At 41.3% G+C, this 12,755-nt stretch overlaps 1 protein-coding gene across 2 annotated transcripts in view; it reads left to right on the top strand.

Annotated features, from left to right (window-relative positions):
• prex2 (phosphatidylinositol-3,4,5-trisphosphate-dependent Rac exchange factor 2) overlaps positions 1-12,755 on the top strand; it is a 400,722-nt gene that overhangs the window by 199,540 nt on the left and 188,427 nt on the right. For both annotated transcript variants that reach the window (XM_073041067.1, XM_073041077.1), the window contains exon 21: positions 7,496-7,619. In XM_073041067.1, the coding sequence (XP_072897168.1) occupies positions 7,496-7,619 (124 nt within the window). The remainder of the gene's footprint in view (positions 1-7,495; positions 7,620-12,755) is intronic.

Genomic DNA, 12,755 nt, shown 5'->3' with positions numbered 1-12,755 from the left:
TGGAGCCATGATAAGCGTAGGCAGGATGGTGGTTAAGGTCGTGTAGTGCTCTTCCTGAAAGATGTGACATTGCAGCGGTTTCCCTGATGACTGCATCTCCCGGAGCTTCAGGTCCTGACTGATAAGCTCAAGGAACTGCAACTGGAGCTTGATCCACTGAGGACCGTCCGAGAGGCTGAAAACTTCACGTGACTTTTACTGAGGTGATCACAACCAGAGTGCAAGCTTCGGATCAGCGATGGGTGACCATCAGGAGAACTAAGCTGAGTAAGCTGCCAGTGTAGGGTTCCCTGTAGCTGTTCCCCTCAGCTCCAAGTATGCCCCTTTAGATGCTGCTGAGAGGGATGACCAGCAGGGTACAGCAGGCAGATCCATGGCTCAGCAGGGAAGGGTAAAGTCAAGCAGAGAAGTAGTGATAGGAGACTCAATAGTTAGTGGGCAGACAGGAGATTCTGTGACTGTGAAATAAACACCAGGATGGTGTGTTGCCTCCCAGGTACTATGGTCAATGATGTCTCAGAGGAGTGTAGTAGATTCTTAAGTGCGAGGGTGAATAGCCAGATGTTATGATGCAAATTGGTACCAATAATATTGGTAGAAATGGGGAAGAGGTCCTGCATTGTGAGTATAGGGAGTTACAGAAAAGGCTGAAGAGCAGGACCTCCAAAGTATTAATCTCTGGATTATTCCCAGTGCCATGTGCCAGTCAGGTTTGGGATAGGATGATAGTATAGATGAATGAGTAGCTGAGGAAATGGAGCAGTGGGGAAGGACTTCAGATTTCTGGATCATTGGGATGTCTTTGGGGCAGGTATAATCTGTACAAAAAGGACAGGTTACACTTGAACCTCAGTGGCACTGATATCCTTGCAGGCAGGTTTGCTAGAGCTTTTGGGCAGGGTTTTAAACTAATTTGGCAGGAGGCAGAGAACCAGAATGAGAGGGCTGAGGAAGGGGCAGTTTGTATACAAGTTGATGAATTGTGTATTGAGACTGAGGAAGGACAGGCAGATGATGGGGAAAAATTACATTCAGTGGTTTAAGTTGAAGTGTAATATGGAGGCAAAATTGAAAAGGGTGATGAAAACAAGACTGAAGGCATTGTATTGGAATGAAGGCAGTATAGAGAAATAAGGTAGATGGATTGTCACCTTGTCGTGGTGGAGAAGCTTGTGTGGTCCTGAGATCCTGAGAGTGATGCTGTTTGGAGCTACGCTCCTGGTAGGGTCACCCATGGCAGTAACGTCGAGGGTGAGGTCCCTGACAAAGAACAATCCAATCAAGACCTCGACAGTGGAACAGGTGGATGAAGCTACTTCGAACTCAACGGCTGTGAAGGCGGATGAAGGCTGCAACAAATCCACCAGCTCCAATTGTCATTGTTTCCATGCCATTGGAATCAGTTGGTAGATTTGTGAAGTATCGTGTGCTTCTTGGAGTGCAATATCAAGTACATGTTAAACAAATACATGCACAGGCATCTTTGCTCTGTGATAGGTCAACAGAATGAAGACCATCATCCTTGACCTCGAGGGATAGCCTTGACGACGACAAAGGTAGATGATCTTGTAGCAGTTAGAGATTGGCAGGTATGACATTGTGGGTTTCACTAAATAGTGGCTGAAAGAAGATCATAGTTGGGAGCTCAGCGTCCAAGGATACACACGTTGTATCAAAAGGACAGGCAGGTAGGCACATAGGCAAATGGCTCTGTTGGTAAAACTATGAAATCAAATCCTTAGGAAGAAATGACATAGGATTGAAAGATGTAGAATCTTTATGGGTAGAGTTAAGAGATGATAAGGGTAAAAAGATCCTAATGGAAGTTATCTACAGTTTAGGGTATGGGATATAAATCACAACCGTAAGACATAGGAGCAGAATTAGGCTATTCGGACCATCAAGTTGCTCTGCCATTCCATCATGGCTGATTTATTATCCCTAACAAACCAATTCTCCTGCTTTCTTCTCGTGACCTTTGACACCCTGACTAGCTACAAACCTATCAACCTCTGCTTTAAATATACATATGTCTTGGCCCCCATAGCTGTCCGTGACAATTAATTCCACAGATTCACCACCCACTGGTTAAAGAAATTCTTTCTTATCTATATTCTAAATGGATGTCCCTATATTTTGAGGCTGTGGCCTCTGGTCCTAAATTCACCAAATATAGGTAACATTCTCTCTGTATCAACTCTATTTAGGGCTTTAGTATGCGATAGGTTTCGATGAGACCTCTCCTCATTCTTCTAAATTCCAGTGAGCATATGCTCAGGGCCATTAAACACTCTTCATATGTTAACCCTTTCATTCCTAGAATTATTCTTCTGAATCTCCTCTGCATGGTCTCCAATGCCAGCATATTTTTTTCTAGATAAGGAGCCCAAAACTGCTCTCAATACTCCAACTGTGGTCTGACTAATTCCTTATATAATCTCAACATCACATCCTCTGAATTTAGAATTTTCTCCCAGTTTAGAAAATAGCCTATGCCTTTATTCCTTCTGCCAAAGTACACGACCGTATACCTTCCCTACACTATATTCCTTTGCCCATTCTCCCAATCTGTGTAAGTCTATTTGCAGACTCCCTGCTTCCTTAACAGTACCTGCCCCATTATCTACCTTTGTATCGACTGCAAACTTGGCTACAAAGCCATCAATTCTGTCTTCCAAATCATTGACATATAATGTGAAAAGAAGCAGTTCCAATACCAACCCCTGTGGAACATCACTGATCTCAACTAGCCACCCAGAATAGGCCCCCTTTATTCCTATTCTTTGCCTTCTGCTGGTAAGCAAATCTTTTCTCCCTGCTAGCATCTTTCCTGTAGTAATATAGGCTCTTGTTAAGTAGCCTTTCGTGGGGCCTTCTGAAAATCCAAGTAAACAATATCCACTGACTGTCCATCCTGCTTGTTATTTCCTCAAAAGAATTCCAACAGATTTGTTAAGCAAGGTTTCCCCTTAAGTAATCTATGCTCATTTTAGTCTACTTTATCATGCACCCTGAAGTACCAATATGCACTCTCACCTCTCTTTTTATAGGTACTGCAAAGCTTTTGGTATCTTTTTTATATTTTATTGGCTCGCTTACCTTCATATTTCATCTTTTCTCAGAAAATGAAGTAGTAAAAAGAGATGAATGATGCTGGAGAGTTAGCTATGGGAATAAATAAATGATGGATGAATGTAATAATTATTTTGTGTCAGCTTTCACTGTGGAAAACACAGTGGCAGAAATTCAAAATTGTCGGTGTAGAAATGGGTGCAGTTGCTATTACTAAGGAGATGGTGCTTGAGAAGCTGAAAGGTCTGAAGGCAGATAAGTCAACTGGACCAGATGGACTACATCTCAGGGTTCAAAGAGGTGGCTGAAGAAATTGTGGATGGGATTAGAAATGATCTTTCAAGAATCACTAGATTCTAGAATGGTTCCGGAGGACTGGAAAATTACGAATTTCACTTCACTCTCTAAGAAGAGAGGGAGGCAGAGAAATGTAATTATAGACCTGTTAGCCTGATTTCAATCATTGGGAAGATGTTGGAGTCCATTATTAAGGATGAGATTTTGGAGTACTTGGAGGCAATGATAAAGTATTCCAAAGTCAGCATGGTTTTCTCAGGGGGAAATCTTGTCTGGCAAATCTGTTGGAATTCTTTGAGTAAATCACAGGCAGAATAGACAAAGGGGAGTCAGTGGAATTTAGAATATATTTAAATCTTACATCCATCCCACAATGTGAGGAAGTAAAAATCTTTGCATTATGATTCCATTGCAATGTACAAACATGAATTTATAAGTCTATTGGCTTGTAGAAAGAAGCTGTCCTATAGCCTGTTAGCCTTGGATTTAATGCTGCGGTATCATTTGCCAGATGGAAGCAGCTGAAACAGTTTATGGTTGGGGTGACTGGTGTCCCTGATAATCTTCCAAGCCTTCTTTCTGCACCTGCTGCTGTAAATGTTCTCAATAGAGGAAAGTTCACATCCACAGATGTGCTGAGCTGTCTGTACCACTCTCTGCAGTGCCCAGCAATCAAGGTTGGTGCAGTTCCCGTACCAGGAGGTGATATAACCAGTCAGGATGCTCTCAGTGGTGCCCCTGTATAAGGACTTGAGGACTTGGGGACTCATGTCAAACTTCTTCGATCACCTGAGGTGGAAGAGATGCTGTTGTGCTTTTGTTTGCCACACAGTCCAGGTGAAATCTTTGGTGATGTGTATACCAAGGATCTTGAAACTAATCACCCTCTCAACTGCACACCCATTTACGTTGATTGGGGCGAACCTGTCTCTGTTCCTTCTGTAATCCACTATCAGCTCTTTTGTCTTTTGGACATTGAAGGAGAGGTTGTTTTGCACCACTGTGTCAGGGTGTCAACCTGTCCTCTGTAGGCTGTCTCATCGCTGCTAGAAATAAGGCCGATCTAAGTCGTGTCATCTGCAAATTTGATCAGCAGATTGGAGCTGCGTGTGGCAGCAGTTATGCATGTAAAGGGAGTAGAGGAGGGGACTCAGGACACAGCCCTGGGGGGGGCACCTGTGTTGAGGATCAGAGGGCAGAGGTGATGGAACCCAGATGTTCTTTATTTTGATTTCCAGAAGGCCTTTGAAAAAGTGCCGCACATGAGGCTGTTTAACAAGATACGAACCCATGGTATTACAGGGAAGATACTACATGGATAGAAAATTGGCTGACTGATAGGAGGCAAAGTCAGAATAAAGGAGACCTTTTCTGCTTGTTTGGTGGTGACTAGTGGTGTTCCCCAGCTTTCAGTATTGTGGCCACTTATTTTCACGTTATATGTCAACAAATTGGATAATGAATTGATGATTTTGTGACAAAGTTTGCAGATAGTGCAAAGATAGTAGAGGGGCAGGTAGTGTTGAGAAAGCAGGGAGTCTGCAGAAGGATCTTGAGTGGGAGAATGGGCAAAGAAATGGCAAATGGAATATAACGTAGAGAAGTGTATGATCATGTGCTTTGGTAGAAGGAATAAAGACATGACTATTTTCTAAAAGGGATGAGAATTCAAAAATTTGAGCTGCAAAGGGACATGTAAGCCCTTGTGCAGGATTCCCTGGATGTTAACTTGTAGTCAGAGTCAGTGATAAGGAAGGCAAGTGCAATGTTTCATTCAGGACTGGAGCAAGGATGTTATGCTGAGGCCTTTGACGCTCTGGACAGACCATACTTAGAGTATAGTGAGCAGTTTTGGGCCCCTTAAAAGAAATGTGTTGGCACTGGAGAAGGTCCAGAGTAAGTTCATGAAAATGATTCTAGGAATGAAAGGGTTAACACATGAGGAGTGTTTGATGGCTCTGAGCTTGTACTCACTGTAGTTTAGAAGAATGAGGGGTTTTCGCGTTGAAACTTATAGAATACTGGAAGACTTTAGATAGAGTGGATGTGGAGAGGATGTCTCCTAAGTGGGTGATTTTAATACTAGAGGGCACACCACACTATAGAGGGACGAGGTTGAGTGCAGGTCAGTGGGACTAGGTGAGAGTAAGCATTCGGCATGGACTAGAAGGGCCAAGATGGCCTGTTTCCGTGCTGTAATTGTTATATATTATATGTTATATATATGGATGTATTTAGAACTGTTACGAACCCATAGGTTTCGTTTGCTGTGGACTGTCACTTTAAGAGAGTGCCTGAGTGAGGCGGGACTATGATGTCAGTCACCAGCTGACACTGTTGCTTGTGGATTTTAAAACACAGAGAGAGGGAGAGCAAGTGAGACTGGAAAAGCCAGTAGCTTCAAATTTTCGCAGCTGGGGTCTGGAACTCTCCTATGCCCACGAAGGTGGGTTGATTATCAATCCAGTCCATATAGAGCGCATGACTGTCACCTCGTATAATCCATAGGAGTGGATTTTTTGGGATATCCTGTGGAGACCACTTATGTGTTAACCCTTGCCTGGGTATGTTGTGTGGTAATTACTTGAAGACCATATCCCTGTGACAGGTCACTTTCAGTGATAGTTTGTATGTGGATTTGGAATGACGACAGACAAGACTGACTGCGATTGTGATCTCGTTTCCAGTGTGGAACCTGTGGAATACTTCTTATTTACTTTCTCTCTACATTTACCCTGGATTACAAATAACTCTCTGTCATCATTTAGTCCATGGATAAACTGAACTTTCCATACTTTACCATCTCAAGACTCTAAGCCTTGTTCTGCCAAGCTCAGTATAGTTTGGGAGTTATATTTACACACATATATAACACATAACACTGTTAATTTTTGTTTATCTTGGTTTAAGTTACTATATTAAGTAGTTACTAATAAAGATAATGGTTTTAACATCAAAACCAGACTCCATGTGTAGTCTATTGCCGCTGGTTCATTTCTAAAACTTTACAGTTCATAACAAAATTGGGGGCTCCTCCGGGATCTGAACTCTAAATTTCTCCAGATGGGAAGGACTTTCTTTAGCCAAAGGGTGGTGAATCTGTGGAATTCATTGCCATTTATGGCTTGGAGACCAAGTCATTGAGTACATTTAAAGCAGAGGTTGACAGATTCTTCGTTAGTCAGCATTGCAAAAATTATGGGGAGAAGTGAGGGGAATGGGGTAGAGAGGGATAATATTTAAACCATGATAGAATGATGGAGCAGTCTCAATGGGCTGAATGGCCTATTTCTGCTCCAATATCTTATGGTCTTCCTTTTCTTTTTTTTATAATTTATTTTTTATATGGTCTTCCTTTTCAACAAATACAATTGATTTTGTAAAGGTTAAATATTTAAGGAGAACCAGAATGGGACCTTCGCTCAGAGGGGTGGTGTGACTGTGGAACAAGCTGTCATTGGAAGAGGTGAATGCAGGTTTGACTGCAACATTTAAGAGTTTGGATTAAGTACATAGAGGACATCTATAGAGGGCTGTGGTCCAGGTGTGAGTTGATGGGACTCTGCAGAACAAGCGTTCAGCATGGACTAAATGGGCCAAAGGGCCTGTTTCTGTGTGGTAGTGCTCTAAATCACAACTTTGTTTTTATAAATTGCTTTTAGATTAGAATAAACCAAGAGGTTCATGTAAAAATTGTGTAGATTCTACTATGGGTGCTTTGCTTAATTGTTATGAATTGTACTTTGATATGTTTCTTTTGCACTGTATAAATGTTTTTTTTTGTTTTGTTGCTTTGTAAAAACTCATAAAAAAATTATGCAGCACCTAAAAAACATTGAAAAGTGGTTAAATGGTGCCTTGTGCCAAATTTGTTCAAAGCTTACTGGGTAGCAAGATGCCATTGTGCATGATCCCAGTCATTGTATGGAATAACCAGTGCTTGTATGCATTAACTCATGCATAAGTATTTTCTCCATAAGCTTCACCAATGCAATTAGCAGAGATCAGCTGGGTAGCAAATCATAAAATTATATTACCTTTTTAATAACAGTGGATGAGTCATGTTGTGTGAAATAGTGATGATCAAATTAATTTTATCCATATAATTTCTGTTTTGGCCATGTAGCAAGACTCCATTCAGTGGGTGTATCATAATATTGAGAGCGGTCAGGAGGATCTTCAGAAATTCTGTCTAAAGACCCCAGCTTCAGGAGGAACTGACACTGTTGTACAAGAAGGATTTAATGAAGGTAAGTCTCAGTGACATGGTCATGAAATTATAAACAGAAAATACTAGAAATATTCAGCACGCCAGGCTGCATATAAATAAAGAGAGATAATATTTCAGGTTCTTGACTTTTCATCAGAATATTAACTATTTCTATCTTCTTGATGAATGGACTATTTCCAGCCTTGTTCTCACTTCCTGTTTTTAGCACCTGCAGTTTTCATTGTTGTTTAGAGATGATCAGGGATCAACACATTATCCGCACACAATTCAAAAATGTTGCTTCTTGTTGAAATGTGTTTTAAACTTATTTTACAGCAACCTTGTAACTCTGCTCCCTTATTCCATATTGCTAGCCTTCCACTCATGAATTCAGCTCCCTCTGTTTAAAGTTTCCATTGCCCTAATTCAATGACATTCTTCCCAGAAAGAGCAATTTTGCAATTAAACCATTAAAAAGTATATTCAGATAATACAAGTCTGACTTTAAGTCTTCAGGATTTCACTGATTCAAATGAATTCAAATTGAATCAGTGTAAGCATTAGAATGAGTGTTCAAGTATTAGATATATTAATTGATCTAGCTTGTATCTTAGTCTATGGTCGAGTTTATACTGCAGCAAATGTATTGGGATGCCTTCCAATATTTCTTCCAAGTCATTTATCTATTTCAGATAGAGTACAGTTGTATGACAGCTATGTTAAACAGCCAAAATAGCAGTATCAAGATTAAAAATACTTTTGTCAGTAGGAAAAGCCCAAGGGCATATGGGAGCTTAGCAGTTAGTGTGAAGATATTACAGCTCAGGGTGTGGCAGAGTTTGGAGTTCAATTCTGTAAGTTCTCCCAGTGAATTGTATGGGTTTCCTCTGTGTATTCCAGTGACCAAAGACTTACGAGTTAGTAGGTTAGTTGGTCATTGTAAACTGTCCTGTGATTAGGCTAGTGTTAAATCAGTGGGTTGCTGGGCTGGGAGGACTTGTTCTGCATTGTATCTGTAAATAGATAAAAATATGCAGGAAAAGGATTTGTTAATAATGTCTGGTTTGTTATATATCAGAATCATAAGCCTGTAAGCTTCTCCCTTTCCACTCCAAGCATGATACTCATTCTAACTGAATTAGTAGCAAATATAAATGTGATGCATATTAAAAATTGCTTTTTCTATTATTTTTCATTGCTGTAGTGTAAGTGGAAGAAGGTTATTTTACTCAAATATTTCAGATCCATACATGGGTGTTTTAGGAGGAGAATAAAAATTATCTGCTTTTGAAAGTTTTCATAGCTGAAGACTAATACCATTCCCTTGATTCCAGTGAGCATGTCTACTTCAATCCAATTTTTTTTTGTACCTTTGCCTAAAGCCCAGTAATGTTAGATTTTTTTTAGAACAAAGTGGAATCATTCCATTTAGAGCTATCAAACAGAGAGCTTCATCTGGATTATTATCAAGAATTTTGGCCTCCTTAGGAAGGATCCACTTACTATAGAGGCAATGCAACCAGGTTGGTTTTGGAGATGGTGGGACTGTTACCTGAGAAGTGACTGAGGAGTCCAAGCATCTGTTTCCTAGAATTTAGAAGAATGAGTGGCAACATACAAAGCTCTGACATTTGAAAGATATTTCCCATGGCTATGGAGTTGCAAAATAGGGAGCAGGCCTTTTAGAATAGAAATGAGGAGGAATTTCCTCAGTCACATGTTGCTGTATGTTTGGAGGTCTGTGGTGCCTCATTTGTAGGTTGCAATCAAAATATGAATTGCTGGATTTCTGGATAGCAGAGAATTTAAGGTGAATGGGACAGTAAACTGGTCATGTTGAATTGTGAAGCAAACCTGAGGGGCTAAATAGCTTATTCTTGCTTCTTATTCATTTATCTTAAAGTTCTCATTTTAAATGCAGAAAAGAAGAAAACATTAGGTATTGTAATTAAATTGAGAATGATTGATTTTGGGGTAATTTGGTGCCTACCAAATTGGGCATGTATGAAGCATCAGAATTATATTTTTGCATAAATTTTGACATGAGTGCATCTGCTTCCAATTTAAATAGGGCAGGTTTGGGGATTAACATTTTATATGAGGGTCAAGGATATTTAAATGATCATCTAGTCAAGTCAAGTTTACTGTCATCAAACAATGTTCCTCTAGACCACTATGCACCCATGATTCATATATAACACACAGCAAATAAACTAGATTATTACCACAAATAAGTTAATTAAAAGTATTAAAATATTATTATATATCATAGATAAATGACTATTTTCAGAAATTCCTTTCCCCATAATATCTTACCCCAAAATAGACACTCAATTATTTTTAGACATTTATTTCATCTTTATCTTTTTTCTTTGATTTCTCTTCCACAATATCTCCCGCAATCAATGTTTCACAATCTTTTCCCTCCAAGTCATTATTCTTTGATCCATCCCTCTGCCACAAAACACCTGTGATCGTTGGCTCCTTCTCTGACTGTGAGCGCACAGATTTTATCATGAGTTTGAATTTAATGGAATTCGGCAAAAGTTCCAGAATCAAAAAAGCCAGCCAACTTCAAAGTTCAAAGTACCGGTAAATCTATTATCAAAGTATGTGAATGTTACCATGTTCTATCCCGAGATTTATTTTCTTGCTGGCGCTCACAGTAGATCAAGAAATACAATAGAATCAATGAAAAACGACACTAACAAAAAGCAGCAAACCACCATGTACAAAAGAAGAGAGTCTGTGCAAGTAAAACAAAGGCAAAATAAGAATAAAAATATAATGCCGGGAACATGAATTTGTAGAGTCCTTGAAAGGAGTGTACAATTGGAGTCTTCTAGGAGGAAGAGGATCTGCTTCACCTAACAGGAAAATTTTGGTTAATGAAGGAGAGTTCCTGCGGATGCTGGAAATCCAGAGCAATACCCACACAATACTAGAGTGACTGAGCAGGTTAGACATCTTCTATGCAAACGAATAAACAATCACTGTTTCATTCAGAGACCCTGGAAAGGAAGGGGGAAAATGTCAGAATTAGAAGATTGGGGAAGGAGAAGGAGGACTAGGTTGGTGTGTGAGGGGGAATGATGGGAGGTGATTAGTGGAAAAGGAAAATGGCTGAAAAGGAAGGAATCTGATTGGAGGGGAGGATGGATCATGGGAGAAAGAGAAGGAGGAAAGTCACCAGGGTGAGGTGATAAACAGGTGAGGTAAGAGGTTAGAGTGGGGAAATGAAGAGGAGAGAAGGGGGCGGGAAAAATAATGGAAGTTGGAAAAATCGATGTTTATGCCATTAGTTGAAGGCTACCCAGAAAAAAATACAAGGTGTCGCTCCTCCATCCTGAGAGTGGCCTCATCATGACAGAAGAGGAGGCCATGGGACCAACATGTCAGGAATGGGGGCAGGGATCGAAATGGTTGACTACTGGGAAATACCACTTTTAGCAAATGGAGTTAAGGTGCTCCACAAAACAGTCCCCCAATCTACGTCGGGACTCGCCAATGCACTGAACACAAACAACACCAGCGGATTTGCAGATGAAGTGATGCCTCCCCTGAAGGACTGTTTGGGACCCTGAATGGAGATGAGGGAGGAGGTGAATGGGCAGCTGTAGCACTCAAACCATAAGACAAAGGAGCAGAAGTTGGCCGTTTGGCCTATCGAGTCTGCTCGGCCATTTTATCATGAGCTGATCCAATCTCCCCTTTAGTCCCATTACCCCGCCTTCTCACTATAACCTTTGATGCCCTGACTACTCAGATACCTATCAATCTCAGCCTTAAATACACCCAATGACTTGGCCTCCACTGCCGCCTGTGGCAACAAATTCCATAGATTCACCACCCTCTGGCTAAAAATAATTTTTTCGCATTTCTGTTCTGAATGGGCGCCCTGCAATCCTCAAGTCATGTCCTCTCGTACTAGGCTCCCCCACCACGGGAAACAACTTTGCCACATCCACTCTGTCCATGCCTTTCAACATTCGAAATGTTTCTATGAGGTTCCCCCCTCATTCTTCTAAACTCCAAGGAGTACAGTCCAAGAGCGGTCAAACGTTCCTCATATATTAACCCTCTCATTCCCGGAATCATTCTAGTGAATCTTCTCTGAACCCTCTCCAATGTCAGCACATCCTTTCTTAAATAAGGAGCCTAAAACTGCACACAGTATTCCAAGTGAGGTCTTACCAGTGCCTTATAGAGCCTCAACATCACATCCCTGCTCCTATACTCTATTCCTCTAGAAATGAATGCCAACATTGCATTCGCCGTCTCTCCACCAACTCAACCTTCTGCTGATAGCAGGGAAAAGTGCGGAGGGACAAATGGACGAGGGATCGATCTCTGCAGAAAGCAAGGAGTGGGGGCTGGGTAGATAAAGATGTGTTTGGTGGTAGACTCCTGATGAAGGTAGCAGAAATTGCGGAGAATGATGTGATTATTGTTTTTGAAGCAACACACACAAAATGCTGGTGGAACACAGCAGGCCAGGCAGCATCTATAGAAGAAGCATTGTCGACATTTTGGGCCAAGACCCTTCGTCAGGACTAACTGAAAGGAGAGATACTAAGAGATTTGAAAGTAGTGGGGGGAGGGGGAAATGCAAAATGATAGGAGAAGACCGGAGGGGGTGGGATGAAGCTAAGAGCTGGAAAGGTGATTGGTGAAAGTGATACAGAGCTGGAGAAGGGAAAGGATCATGGGACGGGAGGCCTCGGAAGAAAGAAAGGGGGAGGGGGGGAGCACCAGAGGGGGATGGAGAACAGGCAGGGTGATGGGCAGAGAGAGAGGAAAAAAAACAAACAACTAAATATGTCAGGGATTAGGGTAAGAAGGGGAGGAGGGGCATTAACGGAAGTTAGAGAAGTCAATGTTCATGCCATCAGGTTGGAGGCTACCCAGCCAGTATATAAGGTGTTGTTCCTCTAACCTGTGTGGATTCATCTTGACAGTAGAGGAGGCCTTGGATAGACATATCAGAATGGGAATGGGACGTGGAATTAAAATGTGTGGCCACTGGGAGCTTGTTTATGATTCATCTGCGCTGAATTATGAACAGGCATGGCAATCTCCCAACATTCCTTTGAGCTCTTGTTTCCAGAGTGCTCCCCTCTTTGCATACCTCCACTATTATAATCTCCATATGCCACATCCTTGAACTCTCCAATTG

The sequence above is a fragment of the Hemitrygon akajei genome, chromosome 1, assembly GCF_048418815.1.
Source record: "Hemitrygon akajei chromosome 1, sHemAka1.3, whole genome shotgun sequence".
NCBI lineage: Eukaryota > Metazoa > Chordata > Chondrichthyes > Myliobatiformes > Dasyatidae > Hemitrygon > Hemitrygon akajei.
This window is presented reverse-complemented; position numbering and strand designations above follow the sequence as displayed.